The sequence below is a fragment of the Pyrus communis genome, chromosome 3 (assembly GCF_963583255.1).
Source record: "Pyrus communis chromosome 3, drPyrComm1.1, whole genome shotgun sequence".
Classification (NCBI taxonomy): Eukaryota; Viridiplantae; Streptophyta; class Magnoliopsida; order Rosales; family Rosaceae; genus Pyrus; species Pyrus communis.
In genome coordinates this window covers 16,249,691-16,262,969 of record NC_084805.1, presented here as the reverse complement: position 1 = coordinate 16,262,969, position 13,279 = coordinate 16,249,691, and the positions used below count along the sequence as shown (strand labels likewise).

The following is a 13,279-nucleotide window of genomic DNA, read 5'->3' as shown; positions in this document are numbered from 1 at the left end:
TTCTTCAAATTGCAAAAGGATTCAAATTTTAGCAACAACCAAACATCAACAACCATCAAATTCTTAAACCTTAAAATTCAACCCATTCCCTAATAATTTATTCCAGATTAAACCCTAAATTCAGAAATTCATCCCTAGTTCGAAATTGAAACCCTAATTCCCATTCACAAATTCTTAAACCCTAAAATCTCTTGCCCTAGTAATTTATCCCAAATTAAAACCCTAAATTCTAAAAGTCATCCATATCGAAATCAAAATCTTTATTTCACAATTCATAACTAGAGACGAGAGGGATGAAGTGGTGGTGGTTTGTTGCTATTTAGAATTAAGGGGAGATAGACAGCCAACAGAGTGGTCGTGATGGTTGGGTTCAAGATCGCGAAGATGAGAGAGAGGTCAAGGTTCAAGATTTTTGCTATTATGTTGCAATTGAAGACGATGAGTGGTGTGGTGTGGTCAATGGTTAGTGGTCTTCGTGGAGTGGTTGGTCGACTTTTTGATAAGCGGAGAAGAGGTCGACAAAGAGGCCGTTAGAGTTGAAAGAGTGGGAGTTAGGCCATCTCCAACTGAAGGAGGGCCAGAGGGCTTTCTTTGGCCCTATAGTCCTCCAAGAAATTAATATTTTAATGAACAGTTGTTTGGGCCCAAAATAATATTATTGGGCCGAGCGTAGGTTTGTGTTCGGCCTAAAGCTTTTTTAAATATATTATAGGTTGTATGGTGGTCTTCAGCCGCTCAGTTAAGGCGGTCGAGTCCTATTGCAAGAAGGAGTGATTTGGATAAGAGCAGATGGGTCGAAGTCCTAGTACGTTAAGGGGTCCTAATACAATGAGGATTCTTGGCCGGAAATGAATACTTCCTAAAAAGGGGGAGAGTTCAAAGTCCTCATAAGAGTAGGATCGGTCGAGATAAGGTTAGATCAGAATAAGAAGTCTTAGTCCGAATATGGTTTCAACTCGATTTTAAGGAGGATTTGTTGCTATAAATAGATAGCAGAGTGCATCATTGAAGCCCATCCAATTCAACACACAACTACTCTGCGCAAACCTCTCAAACATCTTGAGATTTTTTATTTTCTTTTTCTGCCAACACACCTTCAGTTTAGATAAACAGCACTATGAAGGCAACCAGCGAACATCTTTAGTTTGGATAAACAACACTGTTGCAGTAAAATCAGCCGACCGATGAGCACCTTCAGTTTGGATAAACAACACTATGTCGAGGCCGACTGGTTACCTATCCAAGTCTCGGTCGAGAAGGGTTTCCGAATCCTTATTGGCAGAGGTCATCTTATTAGCCTTCTCGGCGAAGTAAGGTATTACAAGTTACAACATTCGGCACATTGAACGCCGAGTGATTTTATGATTGGATATTCACAAGTGAGTTTCAGAGTTCAGCATTCTGACAGCCGAACCACATTTACCATCAAGACATACATCTCCTTTGAGTACTTGTGTCCATATAGTCTGGTGTCGATTCGACGTGCTTATACTCTTATGAATATAATCACTGTGATCGAATCCGACGCCGATGATTCGTGAACTTCGCAGAACTAGCAGCCTTGTCTTCAAGCTCGAGAACCCGAAGGTCGAGACTTGTTCATTCCGCAGCCACAATCGCAAGATAAAGAAGTCAGCAACGCGCTTAACGCAACATCAACAAATTGTACTCCTTGGCCTAGTTCGGTCGACGAGTTGGCACACCTCGCATCAACCGAATAACGTAGTTAGCTTATTAGTTACTTGGCCTACACGCCACGTAGGCTTGTAATTTTTAGGTCAACAACAGTGCATAGTCATATTTCTTACCATCTTTAATCGATGGGCCAGAGGGCCACATGCCAAACATAGCCCTATGACAAAAAAACCATCTCCAACCGAGGGCCAAAAGGCTATAGGGCCAAACATAATTTATTATTAAATTTAAAAACTACAACTTATTTATTTCAAGTCAAAAGTGAGAGGTCTTATTTAGAGTATAAAAATAAAAATAAAATAAAATAAAAAAGGAAGTGAAGAAATGAACTTTGGAAATAGGCCTATTATAGTGAGTGGGAGAGTCCCACATCGGCCATGGGAGAGAATTGAGCAAGCAAACATGCCTATAAAAGGAACACCCCAACATTAAACTAACCATACCTTTTTGGACCTATAATTAAATATTTTATAAAAAAATTTAGCCCAAAAAAAAAAAAAAATTTCAAATCATGGTAACTGACGTCATTTAGCAGTTGGTTTTAAATTTATGGCCTGGCCCGGGCTAGCTGGTTGGCTCCTTTGGGCTAGCCGGTTGGCCCTTTTTTGTTCCATGTGGCTCACGAGCTCTTTGGTCCTCTGGCTCTTTGGATCATTCGGTTGGAGATGGTCTGAGATACTGAATTGAGGTCAAGAGAGATAGAGAGAGTTGAGCTTAAACAAATGGTTGAGATCCAATCTCAACCAAATTCAACAATTAATATTAAATATAAAATTATATTAAAAATTATATTCCGCTTCGGTTCGTGGTCACCAAACAAATGCATAATGAAAACCGTATACCGAAACTTTATATTATATTCGGTTTTTTGTTTTTTGGTTTTCTGTATAATTCGATTTTAGGTTCGGTAATTTTTGGTTTGGGTTCAAGTTTATCTAGAATTTTTTCCGGCACGAATATTAATGATCCATCTGAAGATGTGAAACATCGACATCCTGCATTAACTCATTTTTTCTCCTTATGACTAATGGATTACAACATCAACATTTTCATGAGATTTTTCTTTTGATATGCGCCCCTACTATAAGACTCGTGCTAGCAACTATTGTAATTGACAATAACAACCAACATCTCCTAATTATAAATACACGATGCGACTGTTTCTTAAGTTGTACACACTCAAGGGGGAGTGCTTTTACATTTTCAATTCGATTTGATCCATTCGTTCATAAAGTTATTTACTCGATCGCAAACATTTCTGAACACTTCTAACAGAGGGACATATATTCAATTTTGAAAGGACTTATTATCAACCTCTTTCACATATGAATTTGTCTTGTTCAGAAGCGAAGAACTTGCATCAGTATCTCGATTTCAATTCATTTCATATGCATAAGCCCTTCTCTCTGCCTCTACCGTCCCCTCTCTCTTACCCACTTTTAAAATTTAGTTTACAACAGAGCTCATTTCATCTTCTTAACTTGCAACTACAATCACAGATGGAAAATCAAACTTGAAGAAGTTGATTGGTATATTGCGGTTTGTTTCGGTAGAAGGATCTGCATTCTGCACTGAAAGAATTCATTTGCAAGAATCTATATTCGAATCCCCGTCCCTAGTATTACTCATCAGATATTTGTTATTGAAGGAAGGACTATAAGTTATTGATTTAATATTTCATAATACAATTCCTCCACAGCCACGCAATGCCATTACCAAGCTTTCGAGTTAGAAGTAAAATATAAGTTCGGTTATCAATTCAAGGGGTTCCGTTGTGGAAATTTTAGCTAAATCTCTTCTCTGCTCCAAGGTTTGAATTATGCTTCCATCCGTGTGTGATTTTCATGTTCTCGTTAGCCCTTCTATTAGGTTGTTTTCTTCGCCAATTAACACAACTCCCAAATGGTTGGAATGTACTGATGAAATGGAGTGGAATTGAAAAATCAACACCATCGTCACATAGCAAACAAACATCAGAACCAGACCAAAAATCTAGAGCAGCAAAGTAGTGGCTAAGACGATGACCAAACGATGGATGAGACGATAGCTAAGAGATGTATTTGCGAGCGTATTGCGGCGTTGTTGGCTGTGTTGCTACGTTTTCTTTACATTTGTAAGAGGCCCTTCCTAACCTCAAATCATGGCTCCACCACTGCATCGTAACCATGAAAGCATTACCATAATAAACTAACCTCCAGTGACTTAATCATCCCAAATTCCATCCTTTGCTAGTTATCTTGTCCTTCTCTCAGTCGCCAATTTTCCAGTTACCATTCATGTAATTTTATTATTCCCATTGCCATAACGTAACCTATGATTATAATTCCATAAAAGTACTCCTCCACTCCCATAAGCATCGACATAACATTAATATAAACATTACACACGTAAATAAAAAAACATTATTATAAACATTGCACACGTAAATAAAAAACAATATGACATATAAGCTAGAAATTCAACAACATATATACAAAAAAGAAATATTACCATAATAATTTTGTAATACAACAAAATGAATGTCCAAAAAAGGCAAAAATACAACTAAGAAATACTACCATAAATATTCCTCCAATCCCTTTACCATAAACTTGGACCATACCAACTCAAGCGACACCGTGTTCCGATGTTGCTATAAGCCTATTTTCTCACTAAGTAGAAGATGCCGATCTCACGAGATTTTATTGGCCAGCTATATTGGAAAGGAGGAAAATTGATGAACACGTCAAACAACACAAAAAGGGCATAAGAACTTTTTGGTGAAAGACTTCCACGTCCAAAACAACGGGTAAACATTACGAAGGTTTAACAAAACACTTTCGATACTGTTCACTTTTAACAAAAAACTACATTTATATCTTTTCCTGGTACTATTCACTATACCTTTTAAAAAAGATTTTTCATTAAAAGGGAAGTTTTTTTGAACTTTTCGTTAGTTTTTCTTAAACTTTATACCGTCCGCCCGAAAACTCTCCATTTTCTTAGTCGATTTTCAATTGAATAGATCCAAAATTTCTAAAGATGTTAAAGTGTCTATCCTGGTATATTAATGTTTTTCGAGCCAAATCCTTTTCGTCCAATACATATGTTTCATATGCTTAGCCAGCCTTTGTCTTTTTGACCAATACATATGTTTCATATACTTTTCTACTTTTCAATAAGAACATGCAAGCAAAGAAGAAAAGTACAGCTCAAATGGATAACAAGGACGGAAAGAAGCAAGAGAAAATACAAACTACACCAACATTGGGCCAAATAGCAGACCAACACTTTCTGCTACTACTCTCCCGCATGTATCATATAACAAGTGAAAGTTCTTATCAATAACCTTTTCCAAATGCCAAATTTATATGAAGATAATTTACATCCATGAGGAAAATCGTGGGATGCAGTACAACAGAGGAATTGAATTCCAGCGAGTCCAGCGTAATTGCCGCATTTCATATTCTGCAATTGGCAGCTGGACAAGAAAATAATAACTTGATTATATTAGATGCATGTCAATAAATGATGAATCGTAGAGAAAATTAGCATATGGAGTTACAGAGTCCTCCTATCCTTCTAACCATAATTCAAAAAGTGACCTACAGATGCGGCCTGAAGGAAAGATACCCGTTAAGAACCCAAGAACTGTAAAACAAGATGAACAAAAGGGGCACCGTCTGACAGATGGATCTAGACGGTGGGCATTCTATTTTGATTTTTTCCCCCGTCAACCAACCTAAACCGTTTCTAGTTAATTATCAAGACATTGATGGGGTTCAGATGTAGTAAACAATAAATTCCTGTAATATTTATTAAGGCACTCACTGCAGTAGACAAACTGGTTGAGATCCAGAGTCACCCTGCCTTGCTTAGCTGTATCAAATGAATTAAACAGATTACTGCAACAAAAAAAGGGCAAACGACACCATTAGTCTTTGAAATAGCATCTTATAAAATATTGAAGATTGGTATTTGTCTAACTTAATTAGACGCAAAACCTCGAGTTTTGATAGTCAAAGATCTCACATCCAAACCTGGCATAGACGTGTGTGTGTGCGCGCATGTAAAGATAATTTGTCTATGCTAACTTGGGAAATATGATAAGACTCCTTAAATCTGAACTAAAATTTTAAAACACCTTTTGTGAATTGAAATGCAACCTACCGAGCAGACTGCAAAAATATACAAAGAGATATGAAGTCATCTAGTCTGAACATTCCTTTCTTCTTTTGATCAAAGCTCTGCACAATTAATAGGAAAATGAATGAGATATCAAACCATCTCAAGCCTTGAATAAAGAATTTTGATTTCTCTTTTTTATTTATTTTCTTTGTATGGAAAATTTATCACAGCAAATCAGTGCACAACCAAAATGATTATATTAGATCTGTACGTATGGAAACAAATCGTACATCAACTAAACAAGAAGCACCACATCTACTTTCTTGTTTCTTTATAGAAAAAGTTGAATATCCATCGAGGTGAAAGAAAACAATGCTTTGGAACAAATTTCACAAGAAATGTTGAGATTCTCAATTTTCATCTTCAAATCAAATTAGATGATATACCTCACAGACTGGGTAGAAAGCAGGAGTGTCCAGCAAGAAGCCGATTTTCACCAATGCCTGTCGCAATGGTTCAGCAATTGAGATTTCAGAAAAGAAATAGCATAGAGAGAGGTCAGGGAGGAACAGCCTTCCTATTACAGTACTATCAAACGATATATAGCCTTCAAGTTCCAGACACATTCATTACTAAAGATCTACCAGCAACGTATCTAAACACACAAACTTTTCGTTTTTAATCCAAGACAGAAAATTCGATACTACCTCATGCACATCATCAGTAACAAGATAGCCACGTCCCCTGTAAAAACAAAACCAACAGTTAGACAGTTGCTAAATGCTTACAAGTGCACGCAAACCAATTACCCTCATCTCAAATATTTGCAACCAAAAGGAGAATACAGATAATATGCACAAATGAATACATTAGTTGTAACCTTGTAGGCATGGTGGTATGTATATTATGCACGATGGGCTCATGAAGGCCAGTGCATTGCATTGCATTGCCAAAAAGAATAGGCTGAAACATAAACTTTATAAAGTGCTCTAATTTCATAACAAGTCCACATTTTGCAAAAGATTGTCAAGTGACGACTTTGTTTGCATGGGGAAAAAAAAAATTAACAGCCTAATTTCAATGATACACATTACAGTGCACGAATTATAAAGAAAACATTAAACTGCTAACCACGTCTTAGAGCAGCCCACTTAAATTATTAACAGATAAGATGAATCTTACGCTATTTGTTGCTTCATACTAACACGGTTGAATCTATCAATATACCTTTAATTAGGATTATACGAAGACGCTGCAACTCACAAATCACAACAGTACTTACTACAGTGGCCAAAACAAATGCTTAAATATATTAGAATTGGCATTGAATCACCTCTCACGGTCCGAGAAGGCTTGTTGGACCTGCAAAGCAGACAAGTTCCCAGGAACATTACATATAAGTTTTATAAATACTCATCATGGCATCCTCGAATTGAGGACACTATAAAACAGAGTAAATACATCATGCAACAAAAAATTACAAGTTGCATTTGTATGGTCAAAGTTTTCACCTTGAGGAGGAACTTGTTAAGCGCAAGAAACTCTGTGAGAGAAAAATCGTACCAAAATCAGCGAACCCATGTTGCAGATTCATCGAAATTTCAGTATTAAGCATAAAAATCATAACAAAAATTACGAAATTTTGAAACAATTTAAGCATATATACCTTCAAAGCTCATAGTCCCATTCCTATCAAAATCATACATCCTGCAAAAAGGCCACATCTTTATCAATTTCTGCAACTAAATCAACAACCCCACATACAAATCCACGATATCGATGCGTAATTTATAACTATTTGGACCTGATCATTTGCTGGACAACTGAGAGAGGGAAGTCGAGGTTTCCAACAGCAAGAGCGCTCTGATCACCATAGAAACGTCGTCGTTAGTTAGAGGAAAACGAAAATTGGGTATTTTAGGGAAGATGAGGGCGAAGGGATTGGAGAAGACGAACCTTGAGCTGAGGCGCTGTGATGTTTCCGGTATTGGCCGCGTCAACTCGCGAGAACCACTCTCTCAGAGTCGACGAGTTCTCCATTTTTGTTTTTTTCTCCGTGAGAGTGACGATTACAAACTCGGTGTTTCACACTTTATTCAATCTTTTTTTCTTTAAAATCGTCTGGAAACGCAGCGTTGCGCGGCGCCTCACCTAGTATTATAGTTCACGGGTTTTTTTTTTTTTTTTTTTTTTTTTTAAACAAACATATCATCTACATTAACGGAGAAGGTATGAGCTTAATCTCATAATACGTTAGCAATAATGTGGTGACTCCTCTTCACCACTGTAGTGGAGGCTCACTTGTTTTATCCTTTACCGTTTCTATTTTTTTACCAAACGATATTATCTACACTAAGATGATGGGGAGTGCGCTAAACTTCACAATGGGCTAGCAATAATGTGGTGTATCGATATATGTTGTTTGTCTAATGAATTATTTGAATAATTTATTTGTACCTTTATTTGTATCATTTCTCTAACAGAGAGGTGGGGCCATGAGGGCCACAAATACGTGAGTCCTATCTCTAATTTAGAAAGATAATACAAATAGATAGTAAAAATAACATTTTGTTCTTAAATTAGGACATTTTTGTGAAAACATAGATGAAATCTAAAAAAACTATTAATGTGAGGTAGAAATTGATCAAAATAAAAGTTCAAACATAAATGTGCATAAACACCCTGGAATTGTTCGCGTATCTTCAATTTAAAGTTTAGAGAAAAAGAAACGAAAACTATTTGTTAAGGTTTTACAAATCATCATAAACTTTGGGTTTGAATCCCATTCCCAACATTTTTCTCTTGCAAACGAAAATGATTACTGACACATCCCGACCGAAATCAGGATGTTCTAGCCGTTACGATAGGGTGACGTAACCATGTGCACAGTGCAGAAGCTAAGAATAATAATAAAGTACGAACAAATAAAAACCAAGCTATGCACTGAGTAAATAATATACATGTGCAAGCGTAAGTGTGAAAAACAATATTCAAAGCACAGAAGACCTAGTGCAGTCCAGGGGAACAACACACTAACTAAACACACCCAGAGGTGGTCCTACACTGGTGATAATCTGTCAGATATGCTGTGAATTCCTCGAGAGCCACCAAAAGAGCAAACCAAACTAGAACCTGGAGGGGTGCAAAACAGAAAGTGTGAGTGGGCAAAAACAAAGCTTTTCAAAATCATTTCATTAACAAAAGTTCTAACTCCTCGCTGTAAAACCTGTATAGTTTCCCAGAAAATAGAATATACGCATATATAGAAAATTTGCTCAGAAATATGCCATGTCGAATGCCTCTACATAAAATGTAAGTACTCAGGTAATGTCAATCAATGTGTGACATCCCACATCGCCCAGGGGAGTGATCCTTATATGTGTATTCTCATCCCTACCTAGCACGAGGCCTTTTGGGAGTTCACTGGCTTCAGGTTCCATGGGAACTCCGAAGTTAAGCGAGTAGCGCACGAGAGCACTCCCAGAATGGGTGACCCATCGGGAAGTTCTCGTGTGAGTTCCCAGAAACAAAATCGTGAGGGCGTAGTCGAGGCCCAAAGCGGACAATATCGTGCTACGGTGGTGGAGTGGACCCAAGAAGTGATCCGTCCCGGGCCGGAATGTGACAACTTGTCACACCCCAAAGTCAAAAATAAGGATGATAATCGAATTAGGGCATGAATAGTATCTAAAAAAAATTTAAAATTTACAACAAACGTATGATGGAACCAAAGCCATCTAAGAGTTCACTTAACCTTGTTTATTTAATACAACATGAGTTTAAAGAGTTCAACTCTTACAACATACTCTTAAGATACTAAAACACTTTATTCTAAGTACAACTAGGAAACAAACACACACATGCAATCATGAATCATCAAAGTCGCCATCTTAACGGATACCAGCCTTTGAACCTGGAACCTAATGGAATAATACTTCCACAATCTATAATTATCCACCAGGCTAGGAAGAAGGTTGATATCCATTGAGATGGCGACTTTGATGAATCATGATTGCATGTGTGTGCTTGTTTCCTAGTTGTATTTAGAATAAAGTGTTTTAGTATCTTAAGAGTATGTTGTTAGAGTTGAACTCTTTAAACTCATGTTGTATTAAATAAACAAGGTTAAGTGAACTCTTAGATGGCTCTGGTTCCATCATACATTTGTTGTAAATTTTAAATTTTTTTTAGATACTATTCATGCCCTAATTCGATTATCATCCTTATTTTCAACTTTGGGGTGTGACAAGTTGGTATCAGAGCCTAACCCTGGCCGTGGTATGCCGACGAGAACGTCGGACCCCTAAGGGGGGTGGATTGTGACTTCCCACATCGCCTAGGGGAGTGATCCTTATATGTATATTTCCATCCCTACCTAGCACGAGGCCTTTTGGGAGCTTACTGGCTTCGGGTTCCATGGGAACTCCGAAGTTAAGCGAGTAGCGCTCGAGAGCATTCTCAGGATGGGTGATCCATCGGGAAGTTCTCGTGTGAGTTCCTAGAAACAAAACCGTGAAGGCGTGGTCAGGGTCTAAAGCAGACAATATCGTGCTACGGTGGTGGAGCGGGCCCGGGAAGTGGTCCCCCCGGGCCGGGATGTGACACAATGCCATGTAATCTGTCAACCGGAGTCACCTAACGTGACTTGTACGGCTGAATCTAAAGCTCAAATCTCCAACTTACTAACTATACCTGCACACGAGTCGAAACCACCTAAAGTGGTATGTAGGACAGGACTGGGTGTAAATAAATACGCTCAAGTGCTACGATCACGTGAAGACTGGGCGAATAATCGCGGGTCATCTACGAGTCGGAACCACCTATAGTGGTATGTACGACAGGACTGTGCACCTAACTTGGATCTAAGATGAATGTGTGGTGCGGGAAGTGAACATCACGTGAAGGACCGTGCCTTACTCTGGGCGGGAGCACTAACACCAGGGGTGCAGGTTATGAGCTCTCTATGCATCTCAAATCACTACTAATCACAAACATAAACTATAACTTACCTGACACTTACATATGCGTCTGCAGCACCAAACATACATATATGCAACTACTAATGTATAATTAAATAGGCAAACGCAATGCATGACATTTAAAACATATAAGCATTTCATTTCAATTTATGGGAAAATCCACAAGTATATAGGTATATATGGAAAACCAAAAGCTCACTCACTGGTATGTGGAAGGGTCGTAACCCCCTTGCCTCGAGTGACTGCGCTTGTCCTTGGGATAGGTCTCACCTATATGCGAAACAACTATAAAAACGTTAATTTAAAGCACATAACCAAAACTAGGTAATAACTTCTCATACAATGCTCAAATGAGGTGTGTGAATACACCAACATGATCTACTCAACCTTACGAACATCCCCATATTTTTAAAATAATTTTTTGACGTCTTGCGCGCCCCCACGCGCCGGCCAAAGCACGGCCACACGTGCCGCCTACGCGCAGGCACATGCCTGGCACACTGACGGCGTCAGTTAAAGCCGTCAGGAATATTCCGTTAAAACTAACAGATTCCGTTAAAGTTAACCTAACGCCGTTAGGAATATTTTGTCTAAACTGACGGAATATTTTGTCGTCTTCTCCGGGCAACCTCCAGCGCCGTCGCCGTTGGTGGAAAACTGGAAAATTTTCTAATCTTTGTTTCTCACTCATTTTTCAACCAAATTTTATGAAATTGGTACCAAAATGAAGCTTACAACAAATAGAACAAAACCTTACCACTTTCAAGCCCTAAAACCCACAGAATATCCCCGGAGAAACTTCGAAAAATTCGGCCAAACCTACAACTCACAATCCCGACGTCCAAAACCTTCAAATGAACCACCCCGAGCTTCCTAAGGACCTCACCAAGCTTCCTACAAGCTTCAAATTCCCTGAAACGCAACAATTCACGTGTGCATGAACAGTGACCAAATCGGGGATCTCGAGTTCGACGTGAAATCGTAGAATTGCTTACCTGAAATGGGTATGGTTGAACTCATATGAAGCTCACGAACACAAAGGTATGGTTTTCAACTTCGATCCGTAACGTTTTCGAGTGTTTTGATCCTTGTCCGTACGTAAGTGATGAAGAAGAGGGAGAGAGAGATATAGGATAGGGCAGAAGATGAGAATGAGAGTGTGGGGATGTGTGTGTGGTCCAAAAGCAGCCAACCAAAACCCCAAACAACCACACAACGAAACAAAACCACTAGGGGCAAAACCGTCATTTCACACATGCGGTACGAATAATCCGGGACGGGCTGTCACAATTACAAGTTAAAAGTGGGACAAAAAGAGGAAATGGGATTTTAATCCATATTTAAAAATGCATGTATCATTTATTTTCTTATTGTGATTAGTTTTTGCCAATTCCAAATCCGGAACGTGACAATTTTTATAAGTTGTGAATAAATAGATTTGAATTCCGAAAGCATAACGATCGAATTGATCGAAAAAAAAGTTGGGGGTAATTAGATCTAGGAACAAAACCCTAAACTAAAGGAAACAAAACTTTACTCTTAAGTATAAGCAAAACATGAGAAAAACTTAACTGATGTTATAAATAGGCAAAAGTGAGAGAGATAACATTTGTTAGAGATAGAAGTGGAATGGATGCAATGCATCACACTATTTATTTTCGTAACTATATCACAAAAGGAATGCAGGTAAAGAGAGGAGAAAGAGATATTTGTATCATTACTTTTACTTTTTTTTCTTTGTATGTTGTTATGGGATTACAAACATACCTTTATTTATAGGGATTTTGAGTTATTCAGCATCTTACATACATAAATAAAATATTTCACCTTCCTATCACATTTTCATCTAATGCATTTAATGACTTTCACCAAAGTCCACTTTAATTAACTTTTTTACCCAAACACTTATGTGACATTTACATCACATTTCACGACAGTTGAATGCATATATGGTGAGCAAATTGATATATACCAATGATTATGTTATTAGCATGAATGGTTCTCGTTAGTATGAATGCTGCTTGTATTGGGCACACATGGTTCACATTGAAGGGCACACTTTTCACATTGCATAGATAGTTCGAGGGGCAACTTAAATATGATTCACATTGCACCTACACAAACAATCCCTCTCATTCATTCATCATTCAATGGATTTTTTATGTTTAATTGTTTTACAGCATTAGGTATGGGTTGTTCAAGAATCGGATAATAATTTAGTTTTGAATTCTTTATCTACAAGAACGAAATATAAATATCGTTTTGACGAATAAATTATTATTGATACTCAAAAAACTTAATTATGCACTCCTCATACAAGTATTTCAATTATGCACTCCTCATACAAACAAAATATGAAGTGCACAATTAGATATTCAACCCCGATTTTTACAAAGGTTTTTGTTTGTATCAATTGATAATATATAACGAAATAAAAATATAATTCTCATACCAAATGAGACCATAGGTTCGTTATATTTGGCATAAGCTTACCTCAT

At 37.7% G+C, this 13,279-nt stretch overlaps 1 protein-coding gene across 1 annotated transcript; it reads right to left on the bottom strand.

Annotated features, from left to right (window-relative positions):
* Positions 1–4,872: 4,872 nt before the first annotated feature.
* On the bottom strand, positions 4,873–7,921 carry LOC137727982 (uncharacterized). The gene is made up of 10 exons (XM_068466847.1): positions 7,759–7,921; positions 7,607–7,665; positions 7,469–7,509; positions 7,314–7,345; positions 7,136–7,164; positions 6,510–6,546; positions 6,249–6,305; positions 5,845–5,921; positions 5,506–5,579; positions 4,873–5,155 (listed from the first exon to the last, which is right to left on the bottom strand). Exons 1-10 carry the CDS (start codon positions 7,840–7,842, stop codon positions 5,136–5,138), a joined length of 510 nt encoding a protein of 169 aa, XP_068322948.1. The 5' UTR covers positions 7,843–7,921; the 3' UTR covers positions 4,873–5,135.
* Between the last annotated feature and the right edge of the window lie 5,358 nt (positions 7,922–13,279).